Source organism: Crocodylus siamensis, chromosome 2 (assembly GCF_052110815.1).
Source record: "Crocodylus siamensis isolate JL-2025a chromosome 2, ASM5211081v1, whole genome shotgun sequence".
In the NCBI taxonomy this organism is placed as follows: Eukaryota; Metazoa; Chordata; order Crocodylia; family Crocodylidae; genus Crocodylus; species Crocodylus siamensis.
In genome coordinates, this window is record NC_143396.1 from 36,336,480 (window position 1) to 36,352,702 (window position 16,223).

General features: G+C 41.5%; 1 protein-coding gene across 2 annotated transcripts in view; it reads right to left on the reverse strand.

The window, feature by feature from the left end:
• Positions 1–338: 338 nt before the first annotated feature.
• ADGRA3 (adhesion G protein-coupled receptor A3) overlaps positions 339–16,223 on the reverse strand; it is a 121,834-nt gene continuing 105,949 nt past the window's right edge. Inside the window, exons 14-18 of one of the 2 annotated variants that reach the window (XM_090035707.1) lie at positions 15,750–15,874; positions 14,933–15,056; positions 12,750–12,895; positions 5,874–5,969; positions 339–5,677 (exon numbers count right to left, since the gene is read on the reverse strand). In XM_090035707.1, the coding sequence (XP_089891833.1) occupies positions 4,435–5,677; positions 5,874–5,969; positions 12,750–12,895; positions 14,933–15,056; positions 15,750–15,874 (1,734 nt within the window). In that variant the 3' untranslated portion in view covers positions 339–4,434. The remainder of the gene's footprint in view (positions 5,678–5,873; positions 5,970–12,749; positions 12,896–14,932; positions 15,057–15,749; positions 15,875–16,223) is intronic. The other variant, XM_090035706.1, reaches the window with a different exon arrangement.

A 16,223-nucleotide genomic window follows, 5' to 3' on the forward strand; every position in this document is an offset into this window, starting at 1 on the left:
GGTGCTCCTTCCTATTTTGGAGACATCAACCAATCTAGAGAGTTGTGAAGGAGAGGCTCAGACAGTTTTTCAAAAGCATGAAGTCTCTTGATGCCAGTACTAGGCTCAAGGGACTGTATTTCTAGTAGCTGGGGTTTTGAGAGACCACTGTAACCTGTCTTGGAGGAGACTGTTGATTCCAAGACGATTCTCACTGATTTTTTTCCATCAGCAATGGTTTCAAATGGCCACCATAAATTGGCCATAAAAGTTTAAGGGAAAAATTGATTCCTACAGTTAATACTTCATATTTTCCACATGATTATATGTATCCTGTAGTCACATTCTCTTTGGTTTCTTATTGAGCATGCATGCACCCACCCACCCTGTTCTTTAATTTAAAATCCTACAATAATTCTCAGACTAAAAGTTTGAAACCACACATTTGTGAACTATGGTAAAATAGAGTATATGGAATATAACATGAAGATGTTCAGGAGTTAATATTATGCTGATGATGCAAAATAAAGTCCACTTGTTTTACTTCATGGCAACTCATTTGTTTGTCCATGCCTGTGTAAGACTTGGAAATGCAGTTAGGACACCTCACAACAGTGCCGGATTACAACATGCTGAGGTCCTAATCTATGTTCATCTTAAGAGGCCCCATATGATGAGAAGACTCCAGTGTATGTGTACTTTTGTCAGAATGAAAATGTCCATCTTTAGAGTCATTTTCCCATATCTCCTTTATCTGTTATTTACCAACTGATTATTATAACACTTGATATTCAGGGGGTTTTTTTTTTTCTTATTTAGAGGCCCCAAACTGTAGCTTAAGTAGTTTAAGCCTAAATCTGGCACTGCCTCACAACCTTAATTCTGCTTTGTATAGTTTAAGCCTAAATCTGGCACTGCCTCACAACCTTAATTCTGCTTTGTGATTACACCATGAGGGCCTGGGGCAGAGGAGAAATGTGGCCAAATTCATTTAATTAAATCTGGGACAACATAGACTCAAATGCCTTAGTCATAATCACACTTACATGGGGTCACTGCAGAGCAGAATTAACAGTGACTGCACACACTGTGCTCTTTCATAGTTTCATGTTAGAGTTCTTTAAAGGTTCATCTGAACTTTTAATTTCCCAGGTGTATAATGCTAGGTTTGGGGATAATTATACTACTTCCAGATTATTTTGCATTAAATTATTATTGCAAGATACTCTCAACTATGATACTATCTTAACATCTCATGTGCTCCTGGGAAACCTCAGAGCAATTAATTTATCAACATGTACAAGAACAGCTTTGAAACGTTAAAAAAGCCAGGAGATTCTGACAAGTTATGAATTACAGTTCATTGGCTAGGCAGTATATATTTACACTGTGATACATTCTTCTTGGCAACTTTAAAGGGTAATTGTGATGCCAATATTGTACAATAGCAAACAAATCTGCTAGCATGCGAATACAAATAACTTTGATATGGGGAACACCAACAAACAGATGATGAATCACAAGAGAGACACTTCGCATGTAGAGCTACAAAATCATCAAAGCAGGTAAAGAATAAGATTCATGAAGCGAAACACAGGACTGCTTTGTATTCTCTAAACTATCAATATGTATTACAAATAGTTTGAGAGACTAAATATAAACAGGATGAAGTACAGGAAACTAAGTAAATACTATCTGGCCTCCACAATATTCCATGCTGCGCTCTATATAAGAGTATATAGATTTTATTTTAGGTAACTTTCCATCACTCTTCTGATTCAAATACTTTCATATCTGGTACCCATATTACAACTATTGTCTTATTGGAATAGGAATGACATTTCGTCCACCTTTGTAATTTCTCTCTGCTTTGCTTTCAATACTTGTCAGTTTACTGGTGTTAAGAAACATTGCACAGTTTACTAAATTTCATGAAAAGTTATGTCAGAAAGGATGAGACATCTATTCTCTTACACATCTGCTATTTAATGCTACATTAAAATGCTCTGAAGGGGAACTAGTGACTGCAGGGATTGTCGGTGGCATCAAGTCCACTGCAAGTGAGTAGCTAGCAGGATTTGATGAACTGTTGAACACAAAAGGCTCTGATTCTGTTTCTGGGCTGGCATATAATCAGAATAAATGTGCCACAAGGGATGAAAAATTGTAAACTGTAACTGTTTTCAGAAGTGCATATCAGCTGCTATGAAGTAACTACACAATCTTGTAGCCATAAGTTAGATAAATCCCCCTAGCTTTGACAAGGGTAATGCTGCAGTTGTTTTGCTACACTTGTATGGTTACAGAATCATGGAGATGTAAGTTACATCCTAACAGCTTACATCCATCTCTTTTGAGATCTTTGTTACCTCTAAGTACTGCATTTACTTGAATACAAGGCAACCCCCCAGTAATTAGATTCTATATATAGAACCGTTATAGATGTGTTGCTTTTTCAGGTATAGAATCTAATTATTGCAGCATTGCCTAGAATGTGTCCTCCTGCCACTGCTATAGCAGGGAAAATAAATCTGGGAAGAAGGGGAAGGTGGCCCCCTTACCCTCTGTCACCACTTTCTTCTCCCTTGAGTCCTTTCCCCCACTCTTTGTCAGACCCTGTTCTCCATGAGCACATGGGAGCGAGGAGAAAATCTGAAAACACTGACTTTAAAAATAAACATGCTTACAGTAATTTGCGCATAGGCAAATTACTATGGGTACCTAGAGACTTAGTTCATCCAGAATGGAAGCATTTTACCTGCTTTGAACTGCTGCATTTTAGCACAGGCACTCCATAAACACACTTTTAAGCAGCACTTTTACTAGCCTAATGCCGAAAAACTCAAACTTCACCATACATTTCAGTAAGCTGGGCCCCAGCAGAGTCAACAGCGTTTCAAACCACAGCTCAGCACTGCTCAGTATGTGTGTGTGCTCCAGATCCCCTCCACAAAGGATCCATGTATTAATAGCCACCCCCTCCCCCCAACCATGACCTGAACTGGGTTTTCTTCTCAAGTCCTGAAATCCTGCAAAAAAGTATATGCAGACGAGGTCCAGGCCAACCTGGTTCAGCTTTACCTTATGGAGGTTGGGGCCACATTAACCGTATGTGATAGGCTGCGAGAGGGGGCAATAGGGGATTCTGGATGAACTGTTTGTGGCCCTGCTTGGTTTTCCAGATATTTAAGGCTGGTGCAGAAACAGGAATCATTGGAAATGGGAAAGAAAGGTGTAGTAGCCAAGCCATGCGAGTGAAGTGGAAGTTGAAATGCATTCAGTGTAGTTCATCATGACTTGGAAGAAAAACAAAAGTCAAAGCTGAGCACAACGGGCACTACTATACATCTTATTTATCTGGGTTATGCTAACCTATTCATGTTTGCCCAATATAGGCCATGCGTTTTCTGGTCATGTTCAGTGTTGGTTGCATTTAAATCAACTTCATAGATGATTTCCATTACTGAAAAATACTGCTTTTGGCAGCAGTTTAATGACAACGTATTTCATGAGGTTTCCTTGCATTTAAATATAACATGAAGAACTTCTTCCCTTTGTGCTGACTGGGTGGTGGTGGAGGGGGGGACTTCATCTTATATTTGAGTAAATATCGTAATAACTACTTGCTAAGACACGGCTATTCAAGTGTTTCTAGTTCAAATGATACCTGTGTTAATATATACAATTACTAGAGATTACAAATAAATATAATAGTTTGAGGAGAAGAGCAAGTGAATTAGAGTGGCCCACGTAAAAATGCCTAAGGCCAATGTGAAAAACATTAAACACAATTAGGCATATAATTATACACTTAGTACATTAAATGCTTCCTTAAGAGTGAATTGATGAATCAGTTACAAAAGCAATTTAGAAATACAGAGCTGTATTATTCCATAAATCTTTTATTTTTTTAATGTAGTTTTTCTGTGTCATTCAAATGTCAAAATTAATGCAACCAGTTGCATTAAGTATGAAACTTCTGTATTTTCAGTTTCAGAAAACTACTTTTTTTCTTTAGCAAATAAAGACTATCAAAATTCTGACAATGAAATTAAGTAGCATATCCAAAAAGACAACTACAGCCAGTAATCTTCACCTTAAAAATACATAAACGCAACATACTGCTGCTGGGGAAAATACTATTTATTACACATTTAAATACAAACCTGAAATGTGTTGTGGACACAGATGTGGGGTATGTGTGTTAAAAAAAAAGTACTGTTCTGCATCTCATAGCAGAACCTGCCCCTTTAAAAAATTCAGAGTATCAAAAGTTTATCTTTCTGAGAACAGCAAAGATATATTCCAAAAACATACACATTTTTTCACATGGCAGATATCTGTCCCCTGTGCGCAAAGTACCCACTGTTTGTAAACAGGGTTTTTTTGTGTATTAATAGTTTTAAGGAATGTGTGAATCACAGTTCGCATGAATTTCTCCTGACAAGTACAATGCTACACAGTAGTTTCATGCTTCCACAACCCAGTCCTAATATTGCCTGTACTGTCTGCGGTGAGCAAAGGTCCATCCTGTCCATTGCCTTTAAGTGGCCCATTCTGAACAGCTAAATTTAAGCCATAAGATTTTTGCTGGCTTTCAAGTTCAACTGTTACTGGTTTTCTCAAAATATCCTTCTTGTTGTTTGTAGCAACCGTTTTTTCAGTATTTCTACTACATTTTGGAAGCGTACTGCAAGCATCACTGCTATCTTGTTGGGACTGGTTATACTGACGCTCTCTATAGGCTAAATAGGCTCTTCGACTCCTTGAATGCCCTTCACTGTTGCTTTGTCGACCTTTAGATAAGCCATTCTGCACACTTCCTTCCACACTTGTGGGGACATCATATGCATATTCCCTCAAAACAGTGAGCCTGCTTGCACGATGGCCCTTACTTCTGTTTTTATGGTGACGGTTTGGGTGCCCATTTGTCCGAAATTGTACCTCTAATGGTGCTACATGCATCTTAATATCATTGTCCACCGAATGTTCAGTCAAACTATTATCCAGCTGAGGACCCGTGCTTACTGGTAGAGAACTAGGATGGCACTGAGCTGCTGCAGCCTGTATATTAGTTAGTTTACAACCCTGAGATGAATGTTTTAGGCTTGATGCACTCTTGTTTGTGCACGAGGATTCTGCACTGCTGTTGGTGCATTTGGGAGCCTCTCCACTGGTCCCACTGGAATTGGAGGGCTGAACGTTAACTTGCACAGAGTACGTGCTCCTTCCAGGGCAGCAGGTTGTTATCCAAGCATGTCTGACATCTTCCCTGTTGATGCAGTGATGCACCAGCAAAAAGGCACTAAGACTTAAACATGTGGCTCCAAAAAAGCAGCTAAAAATCAAGTCCACGGGATAATATAAAGAAACGGACAAAGCCCCAAAAATCCATAGAGCAACATATAAAAGCAAAGTGAGGCTCACTCCCAAAAGCTGAGCTTGAAAACTGTGTTCATTCTCCAAAGCTGATGTGGAAACCAGTGACACTGACAGCGAATCCTGATGAGTCAGTTCCCCATGTTCGTTAGTTGCTAAACGCTGCTGTTCCTCAGCTGGCTCTTTAAGTTCATATTTACGTTCAGGGTGTCGTTTCAATTGTATAAATATACTGAGAAAATACATACAATTGATGAAAATGATGAAACTAGCTGGTCCATAGAAGGCTCCCAAGCTAGGTTCCCATGTCATCCAACAACTGGAAAAGAAAACAAGACAGTACATCAAAATGGACACTGCCTCAGAAGTAATCTATTTTTTACAGACTATTTTGAACTGCTGAAATGCAATGTGGCTCATCTGCCAGAAGATTCACAATCTATATTTTGTTTGCTGAAATACCAGTCAAAAGTCCTAATAATTTATGTCAAAGTTCTCAATTATCTGATACTCACTATGGAGCATTTGGCCTGCTGCCATAATTCCGGATGTTAGCTGCTGCTGTTATTCCACAGACTATAACAGGAATCCCTCCACCAATAAGGTAGAATCTAAAAATAAGGCAAAGACATTAATGGTCTTAACAACAGGTTAAAGAGACTTTATTTAGGGAGCAGGTGCTAGGGGCTGTTGGTAAGAGGCTAATTTGTCAGTGATATCCACCTAGAAAAATCACTTTGTACTTCCAGGATTTTGAGAGTCAGGATGCTGAAATGAGAAAAGGAAGGTCAGTCTTAGCTTGGTTGAGGCTTGGGTGAAACCATTCTGAAAACCATCAGGGTTGTGATTGGCAATTATCAGTAGGAAGCTGTTAGGAGGGTGGGATAAAGGGAGAAGAGTAAAATAATTTCTGATACTATAACAGACAAAGTATGAGGTAACACACTTGCATTGGCTTCAAAAGGGGACGCAGAGCTGCTGTTTGGAGTTCCCCACAGTTCTTATTGCTGCAACTATTACATGTGCATGACCTTGTGGTAATACAAATGGGCTCAACTGTTTCAGTTTGACCCAAATAAACCAGGGTTAAAGTTGGCACACTTTTGCTACTCTTGTATTGCCATATTCCTACACAGTAGTTAGTGTAAAAGCAGATGCAGGATCCTGCACAGTAAAATTTGGAGTAACAAAAAACCATGCAAATTTGGGCAGTCTTTCCAAACAAGTATGTCTTGCTAGTATCTACAGATCAACAGTCAACCTGCATTTCGAACAGATGAAACTTCTTCCAGTGCTGCAAGGCTGCCCAACCCTGTCACAGCCACCTCCCACCCCACTGCACACCTCCCCATGGAACAGCTCCCCCTGAAGCCCTCTCCCAGCACTGCTGCCGCCTGCCCTGGCCCAAGCACACCTCAAATGCCAGCAAGAGCCTGGTGCCAGCCGCACAGATCTGGGCCCTCCCTCCCCCATGCCCTCCTGGGGTGCACGGAGAGGCAGGAGCTTCCCCCCTGCCACACCCTGGACGAGCTGTGGCTCCATCCTGCGTCCCACCCTGCCCTTCCATGGGCCTTGATCTGCCCCCCCCGCACGCCCCTTCCCTCCCCCGCTCCTCTTCCACCACAACAGACTTACTAGCTACACACAGCTGTATTGGCCGATATGCCTCCTTAAAAATCAGATATTGGTATCAGCCTCCAAAATCTCTATTGGTGCACCCCTAATAAGAGGTAAGGGGAACTCTCCTGGGGCTGGAACCCTTCCAGGGCTGGGGGGGGAGGGATCTCCAGCTGCAGAGATACCTGCCTCCTGCTGAACCCAGTAAGTGCACCAGGTGGGGGCTCTTCTCCTGTATCTTGAACCCTTCCAGTGCAAGAGAAGCTCCCTCCCACCCCCATCAACCAACTCATTGACAGGGCAGAGGAAGGGAGAAAGGGAATTCTCCTGGGGCTCGGGGGAAGGAAAGGAAGGTCTCCAGCCCCAAACCTGCATTCCTCCAGGTTGAACTGGAGTGCACCAGGAGGTTTACTTCTGTGGCAGAAACTATGAATTTGGACAGAGTGCTTTCCAAATCCTCATCCAGGTTGCTGATGAAGATATTAAACAGCACCGGCCCAAGGACCGCGTCTTGGGGGACCCCACTGCCCACATCTTTCCAGGCTGATACCAACCCGTCTACCACCACTCTCTGGGTACGACCCTTAAGCCAACTTGCCACCCACATGACAACGTAGTCATCTATGGCACAGCTGTTCAATCTGCTTATGAAAATAGGACGGGATACCATATTGAAGGCCTTCTTAAAGTCTAAGTAGATGACATCTACCTTGACTCCTGCGTCTAAGCATTTAGTAACCTGGTCATAGAAAGAAACAAGATTACTCAGGCAGGATCAACCTGCTATGAGCCCATGCTGGTTGCCCTTCAGGATTATATTATCCGCAGGACTCCTACAAATGTGATTCTTGATAATTTTATCATGGGTTTCCCCAAGGACAGAGGTGAGATTAAGTTAGATCAGGAGGAGGAAAATTTTCCTTCTAGGTACTGGTTCTAACTTCTTGCTGAAGAGCCTATCATCTTCTACAAGAAATTCTGAACATCTGTACAGGTCCCTTTTGCATTTGGTGTGGGGGTGGGAAGGAATGTATATAGGTGGTTGGTATCTCAAACCCATACCCTGCCTGGATGCTGAATCATGAACTGCTACTTATCATGAAAAAAAAGACACCACATTGTATTCAAGGAAGACATTTCCCCCTTCTGGTTCAAACAGGCAGCCGTCTAACCAATACTGAAGAAACTGGCTGTGAATCCTTCTTTCATAGCCAACTACGCCAATATAAACCTTCCACTCACGAGTAGGCTCATACAGAAGCTAATCAAAATTAACTTCCCACTATGCAGATACTAGTACTTCAGGCTGGAGACCAGGATAAGCCTGTAGATATAAGATTTTACTATAGTTTACTATAGTTTCAAGGATAGTCTTTTTGTAATAACTTCCAAGACTGTGCAATACAGGTTACCTTTGCCAACCATGGTTTTGAATAACCATGCTTAATATTCTATATACCATTTTGGCTACCATGGTATACAGTTTTGAGTACCCATGGTTTTCTGTGGCCACGCATCAGCCCACCACCTGACATTTTTCCCATAAGCCTTTTGTCTTGCTAACCACGGTTTTGCCAACCTCGGGAACTTTCAGGAACCTAACCCCAGCAGTTGGCAAGGGAAACCTGTAAAATTTTCTGCAAGGACGGGAGGCCATTGTACTTCTGATCATCTTCCTAGATTCAAAAGGACAGGCAATATTCTTCTGAAGTCCTCTTTCTAGGACTTTACAGACAGGCAATATCATGTCTGTATGTATATGAAACACACACACACACACACACACAGAGCAACATATGTACAGACACTCATAACCACATCTTATGAATTTATTGCAGCATGTAAGGTCAGAAAATAATTTTTGCACTTAAAGTGTAACCTGATGAGATCTGATTTTATTTAAAGAGCTTTTCAAAACAAAAACACTGCACTGCACATTTTGTTCCTATAGAAAGGATAAGAAAACAAATACCATATTTTCTTGCATATAGCAAGTCCCCTAATTTAACATATACTATTTTGGAAGGCCTAGAGCAGGAGGGAAAAAAACAAAACAACAACAGAACTTACCTTGGAGTATGGGTAAGTACCAACAGCACTTATGGGGACATCATAGCTTGATCCAGCAATCTGGTATGCTGGGGCTGCACAGAGGGGCTAGATCCAACATGCTGGCTGTGGGGCTGCATACTTGGTCTGACCCTGTGTACTGGCTCCAGAACCCTGTGTTGGGTCAGACCCAAAGTGGGCAGGTCCAGCCAGGGATCAACCCCATGTACTGTCTTCGTTTGATGCGTGTTTGGGGATTAGGGTTCCCCAGACTTAGATATCTGGTGGTGGGGGGAGTGGTGGCAACATCATAGTTTCTAGGGTTGGAAGGGACCTGAGTAGATCATCTAGTCCGACCCCCTGCCATGGCAGGAAAGAGTACTGGGGTCAAATGACCCCAGCAAGGTGTTCATCTACCCTCCTCTTAAACACCCCCAGGGTAGGGGCCAGCACCACTTCTCTTGGAAGCTGGTTCCAGATCCTAGCTGCCCTGACCGTGAAGTGGTGCCTCCTGATATCTAGCCTAAATCTACCCTCTACCAGCTTGTGACCGTTATTCCTGGTCACTCCTGGTAGTGCTCGGGGGAACAGGGACTCCCCCAGTGCCTGCTGATCCCCCCTGACTAGTTTATAACAGGCCACTAGATCACCCCTCAACCTTCTCTTATGGAGGCTGAACAGGTTTAGGTCCCGTAGCCTCTCCTCATAGGGCCTGCCCTGCTGTTCCCTGATCATGCGAGTGGCCCTTCCCTGGACCCTCTCCATGCTGTCGACATCCCTCTTGAAGTGTGGCGCCCAGAACTGGACGCAGTATTCCACCTACGCCCTGACCAGTGCCGCATAGAGGGGGAGGATCACCTCTTTGGACCTGCTCGAGATGCATCTGTGAATGCATGACAAAGTACGGTTGGCCTTCCTGACTGCCTCCCCACACTGCTGGCCCATGTTCATCTTGGAATCAATGACGACTCCAAGATCCTTTTCCGCCTCTATATTGACAAGAGAGGAGTTCCCCAACCTGTAGGTATGGTGCCAGTTGTTCCTCCCCAGGTGCATCACTTTGCACTTGTCTGTGTTGAATCCCATCCTATTCTCATCCGCCCACCCTTGTAACCTGTCTAGGTCTGATTGCAGCCTGTTGCTTCCTTCCAGTGTGCCCACATCCCCCCACATCTTAGTGTCATCAGCAAATTTGAACAGGGTGCTTTTTACCCCCTCGTCCAAATCACTGATGAAGATGTTGAACAGTGGGCCCGAGGACTGAGCCTTGTGGAACCCCACTGCCCACGTCCTTCCAGGCTGAGAAGGACCCATCCACTACCACCCTTTGGGTGCAGACCTCCAGCCAGCTGGCAACCCATTTGACTGTGTGGGTGTCGACACCACAGTCCCCCAGTTTCTTAATGAGAACACGGTGAGAGACAGTGTCAAAGGCCTTCCAAAAGTCCAGGAAGACTATGTCCACTGCTACCCCTTCATCTAATGATTTGGTGATCTGATCACAGAAGGCCACCGGGTTGGTTTGACAGGACCTGCCACTGATGAACCCGTGTTGGTTGCCCCTAAGCATGAAGTCCCCTGCTGGCCCCTCGTGGATGTGTGCCAGGATAATTTTCTCAAACAGCTTGCCTAGGATCGAGGTAAGGACTAACTGGCCTATAGTTTCCCGGGTCATCCTTCTTCCCTTTTTGAAGATGGGAACCACACTGGCCGTCTTCCAGTCCTCCAGCACCATAACAGAGCACCACGAGCGCTCGTAAAGCCGTGCCAGGGGTCCTGCAATGATCTCGGCCAATTCCTTTAGAACTCTAGGGTGGAGATCGTCCGGACCAGCTGACTTGAATACATCCAGTCCCTCCAGAAGATCCCTGACTAGTTCCTCACTAACTCTTGGCCTAGGTGTGCCTCCCCGGGGGCCCTAGGGGGGCCCAGCAGGGAGTGACTGTTCTGGTCCCTACTTAGGAAGACGGAGGCAAAGAAATCATTAAAAATGTTAGCTTTGTTGCCTGGTGTGACAACCAAATTTCCCAAAGCAGGGGCCCCACATTACCCGGAACCTTCTTTTTACCCCCTATGTATTTAAAGAAAGACTTCTTATTGTCCTTAATCTGGGAAGCTAGTCCTAATTCCATCTCTGCCTTGGCCTTCCTGACTGCCCCCCTACATCCCCCGAGCGACTGCAGTATAGTTATCCCTGGTGATATCCCCTTGTTTCCATTGGGTGTACGCCTCCCTTTTAGCAAGGAGACATTCCCAGATGCTTCTGGTGAGCCAGAGAGGCTTGTGTGCCCTCCTGCTCCTCGTTGGGATTACCTCCCTTTGGGCTTGGAGGATCATCTCCTTAAGGAGTGACCACTCTCCTTGGACACCTGGCTCCTCTGCCCTCTGGGACCTCAGCGCTTCCCCAACTATCCTTCTTAGCTCGTTGAAGTTTGCCCTCCTGAAATCTAGGGCTGCTGCCTTACTGCAGGCCTTTGCCACCTTGCGCTGGATGGTGAATTCCAGCAGGCGATGATCACTTTCGCCCAGGTAGTTGAGCACGCACAGCCCCCTCACCAGGTCATCACCTGTGGCCAGCATTAGATCCAACAAGGTGTCTCCCTTGGTGGGGCTGTGCACCTCCTGGGTTAGATTAATTGCCATGGCACTGGGAGCTGCCACTGTTTCAAGGCCCATGTTGCTTAATTCACTACTGAGAGGAGCTTGCATAATATGGTGATAGCAGATGGCAATAGCATAATAGCCTATATAGAACCAAACAGTTTATAAAAGTTTAAAAGTTACCTAAGCAAAGCAAAATGAACACTCATTAACTCTTGCATCAGTTATAGTTAGTAATTACCACCTACTTTATGTGAAAAAGATATAAATTAGCAATTCCTGTACTCAGTTGTTGAACGCAGGCAGACTGGATCTCATCCAATGTTTGTAAAGAAAGTTCTCTGGTTTTTACTCTCAGTTGACTTAGAAAACTGATTTTTCGCATAATGTTCCATTTGGCTTCAAGGTTAATCAAACCTAATCAACTTCTGCCACCTTGTGGAGAATTTTGAGTTAGCAAGGTTTAATTAAGATGCAAGTTCAATATAGAAATGGAACAAAATCAGCTGATAGCAAAATCATTTTCCAGGTGGAAAAAACATTTGAAGTAAACCATAATTTATCTTAAATTCTTGTATATCTAATCTAATGGGAATAGTGTTAAGCCAACAACTTCCAGCATCTCCATCCCAATGTTCTAACTGAAATGCTGATTTTGAACCTGTTGCAGGACATTTTACCAGCCTCTTTCATTTCCTTAATCTTGATGGCATGAATACCACTATACTGTTATAAAAATGCTAAATGTCTATACCAGAACCTCATGGTCATTCTGGGACCTCAATAAATTTGCAAAGAAAGTGCTTTAAAAGTTTTAAGAACAATAGTACAGTTTGACACCGTGAGGGCCTGGGGCAAAGGGGGAAAGTGGGTAGGTAAGAAGGCCAAAATCATTTAACTAAATCTGGGACAACACAGACTAAAATGCTTTAGTCATAATCACACTTACATGGAGTCATAGCAGAGTAGAATTAACAGTGAATGCACAAACTGTTATGTTTCCCATACAAACAATATCTTATCATTTCATTGCAGAGAACCAAAATTTGATTCAGTCTACTTCAGAAATTCTAACTGGCAGCCGTACGATGATAAAATAGAAATTAAACAGGCAACAGTCTCACCTGAGCATTGGTCTAGGTGGAGGCGGTGGCTCATCAGGGTCTTGACACCTCTTTGCTTTTTTAGTGGCTTGCTTATAGATGTTACGAGATGTCACTCCTACCCACAACACTGTGGCTAGAGTAGAATAATGAAGAATTATCCCAACCTAAAAAATACACATTAACACACAAGCTTCATTAGTTCACAGAAAAAATAATTTTACAGTTTTGTGTTTTACTTGAATGCTGCTTAAAAACTTTAAGGTGGATAGTTCTAAAGAGTAATAGTGATACTTTATTGTGATTTATATTAAAATACCACCCCTCCAGCCCTTGCAAGGTATTTAAAAATATCTTCATGTTGATTACTAGCTTATAAAAACGATTAAATACGGTGGTCACAGCCAGTCCTATATGCCTAAAATTATAAACCAAATACATTTAAACATGGTGCAGGTAGCTATATGTTAAGTTAAAAATGTTCACAAGAGGATTACATGTTTAAATGGAAAGAAGTGAGGGACTGGCAAATTATGGTGCTCATGGTAACTCTGTTCTGTGCATGGGGATTTAATGGGGCAAAATGAGGTTGCTTGACAAGGTGCCTGGCTGATTTTAATACAAGGTAAGGAGGAGCTGCAGTGCTTAAACACACAACTTAAGCAGCATTTGAAAGTATGAGTCGCATACTTAGCATTCAATATTACCGTAGGAAAATAATAGCCAAGTTTTCAGACTTCTTGTACATATGTATTGTTAAACACTCATTTATGTAGGGTTTTTAAATAATTTTGTCTTCTATTTTTATTAACAGAGGAGAAAAAAAACAAACAATCTGTGCCTGTCTAAAGTTTGAATTTTACACTTTATTTACTTGCACTTTATCTCAGCTATTTGTTCACATACATCACATAAGTGAACTATCTCTTTTTGAGAAAAAGGTGACACTGGCAGCGGTAATTTAACAGAGAAGAAACACAACAAGAGATGGAGGAAGTTTTCGCAAAAAGAAACTCCTACATGTCTTTTGTTTGAAACCTAGAGTATTTGGCATGTTAGCAAGACATTTACAATCTTCCTCATGCAAACTAACTAACCCAATAATAGCTCCTGGGCCTATAAAGATCTCATCACAAGCTGGAACATGAATAGCTAAGGTAAAACAGGTGAAATATTAGGGGCACTTAAGACAGGAACATTTGGGATAACCTTTTTGAATTGTTAGCCATATAAACAAAAACTAAAAGAAAGTGAATGTTACGACAAGCATATAACTTCTTAAGCTACCCCTGAAGTTACTGTGTCCTAAGCATTTAGAGTGAGTTCTGAGTGTTTCTAAGGAACAGTTACAATTTAAGAAACGTTTAACTAATATTGATCCAAAAAGGGCCCTTGCAATTACAGCTGGAAATCTGCAACTGGCTTAGATATGAGACTGGAGAATCAAATATCAATCTCAGCAGAGGAAGGCTATATAAAATAAACGTTGACAACAGCAGAAAATCATAGGCTGTATGAAACCAGTGTTTTTGTTGTCTTTAATTTGGAAAAAACCCCTCTTAAAAACAGGAGGTTAAGTAAGAAAAGTAAGAAAGTATTCAGTCTTTACAATATATACTTATATGACATATAGACCATGCTAGAGCTCTTGACACTACCGATTCTACAACTGTTATACAACTAATACTTAATAAGGTTTCCTCAAATAATGTGCATTATTTTCTATTCTGCTCTAATCCTATTAGATATTTTTCAAGTTTTGAGATTGCCTCTTAATTCTTTCCTTGAGAGGCAGATGAAATCCATGAAATCTCTATCTCTGGTGATATTAGAGGTCATGGAGTCTGTCTACTGCCTGGTGACTTTCAACTGAAGTGAAGATTTACTACCATTCTGCCAATCATATAGGGGAGTGATAAAGCTGTTAACATTTATTTCCTTCAGTGTAATTAGTCATGATTATAAGTTCTGTATATGCAGTCCAAGATTTAAAAAGTTTTTCCTACCACTAGTAGTGAACTTGACTCACCATAACATTTTCTCCAGCAGTTTGGGGCAAAATGTTTTTAAATATATGAGCATTTATAACATTTTTAAGGAACTCTTAGCTATTCCTTTACATTTACTAGTTTCTTGAATTTTTTCTTTTTTTACACACACACACACACACACACACACACACACACTTTTCTATGTTTACTTACTGCTTGGCAAATGCTGGCATTTCTGGTCTGAGTTATACCTCCAATAAACATCACACACGTCAGGAAAATATGAAAGCTCAAGTTAACTAACATGTGCCAGCTTTTAAGGCTAATCCTGATCACTCTGTTAAAAGAAATGTACGTTAGTCAACATAAACACAAAGTTGCCTGCTCATCTTTCAAAAGCTAGAGTAAGATTTCTCAAAATGGGAGTGCAATGAACATTAGCTATCATCTCTTTTTACAGATTTAATCATTATGTTTTTATCATAATAAAATAAGAGATAAATACCATTAAGGAGCTTTTTCTTTATACAAAACACTTAAGAAGGATCACTTATTTTATATATTTGAATCCTTTCACATGGACAAAAAGGGTATTAATTAAATTAAAGTCTGGAATAGATCAAATAGCAGTCATTTAACTTCAAATGTGAACCAAGAATTTGTTTGTAGGAGCAAACAATTTATGAAGATAAATTTATAGCACGTGTCTGTTAAAAAGGTGGCCTGGTTAAAATATTTGGGTGTAAGTGTACATAAAACAGTGTTTGCATTAAAGAGTGTGTAAAAGGCTTGTGGAAAGCAACTTTTCTCTATGAGTCCATAAATTATAGGGTAATGGGACTGATAACACTATTTCCTCCTTTGAACACCTGAATCTTAGATGCTGGTAGGGCACATATACACCTGGGCCAGTAATTCTTAACCCTTACCTAAATATGTATTTAAATTAATGCTTCTTTGATTTCATGCAACAACTGTAGATACAAATTACTGCACTATAACTTGAGTCTCCATTAATTTTATTTCTTACCCATGATGGTATATGTAGCTGACTATAATCATCAAGAGGCACATTAGTAAAACCATGGCTGTGGCATAAATAACTGGGTGTAAAAGATCAGCTGGCTGGGTATATAGTTCAGCTCCTGTCAAATCCTAACAGGAAAAAAAAATAGCATTAGTAGGTTCTCCTTTTTCTCCAGTTCAGCATGGGGATCTGGAAGGTGATAAATAACTGGGACTTTAACTGTAATAAAAAGGATACTGGCTCATACATCTTTCAAGGAGTTTGGACCAGGATCCCTAAGACTTTCTGATGAGTAGTGGCTATTAATTCCTTTGGTTCTCACTTCATGAAACCTTACTTTGCTCCTTTTGTATATATAAGTTGAGGCAGATTTTACAAGCACTTACCAGGAATTGTATGGCAAAGCCAGGATCAGAATCCAACTCTCTTGGATCCTTACCCAACCCTTACATCAGATAAATGTTTGGTCTTGCCCAC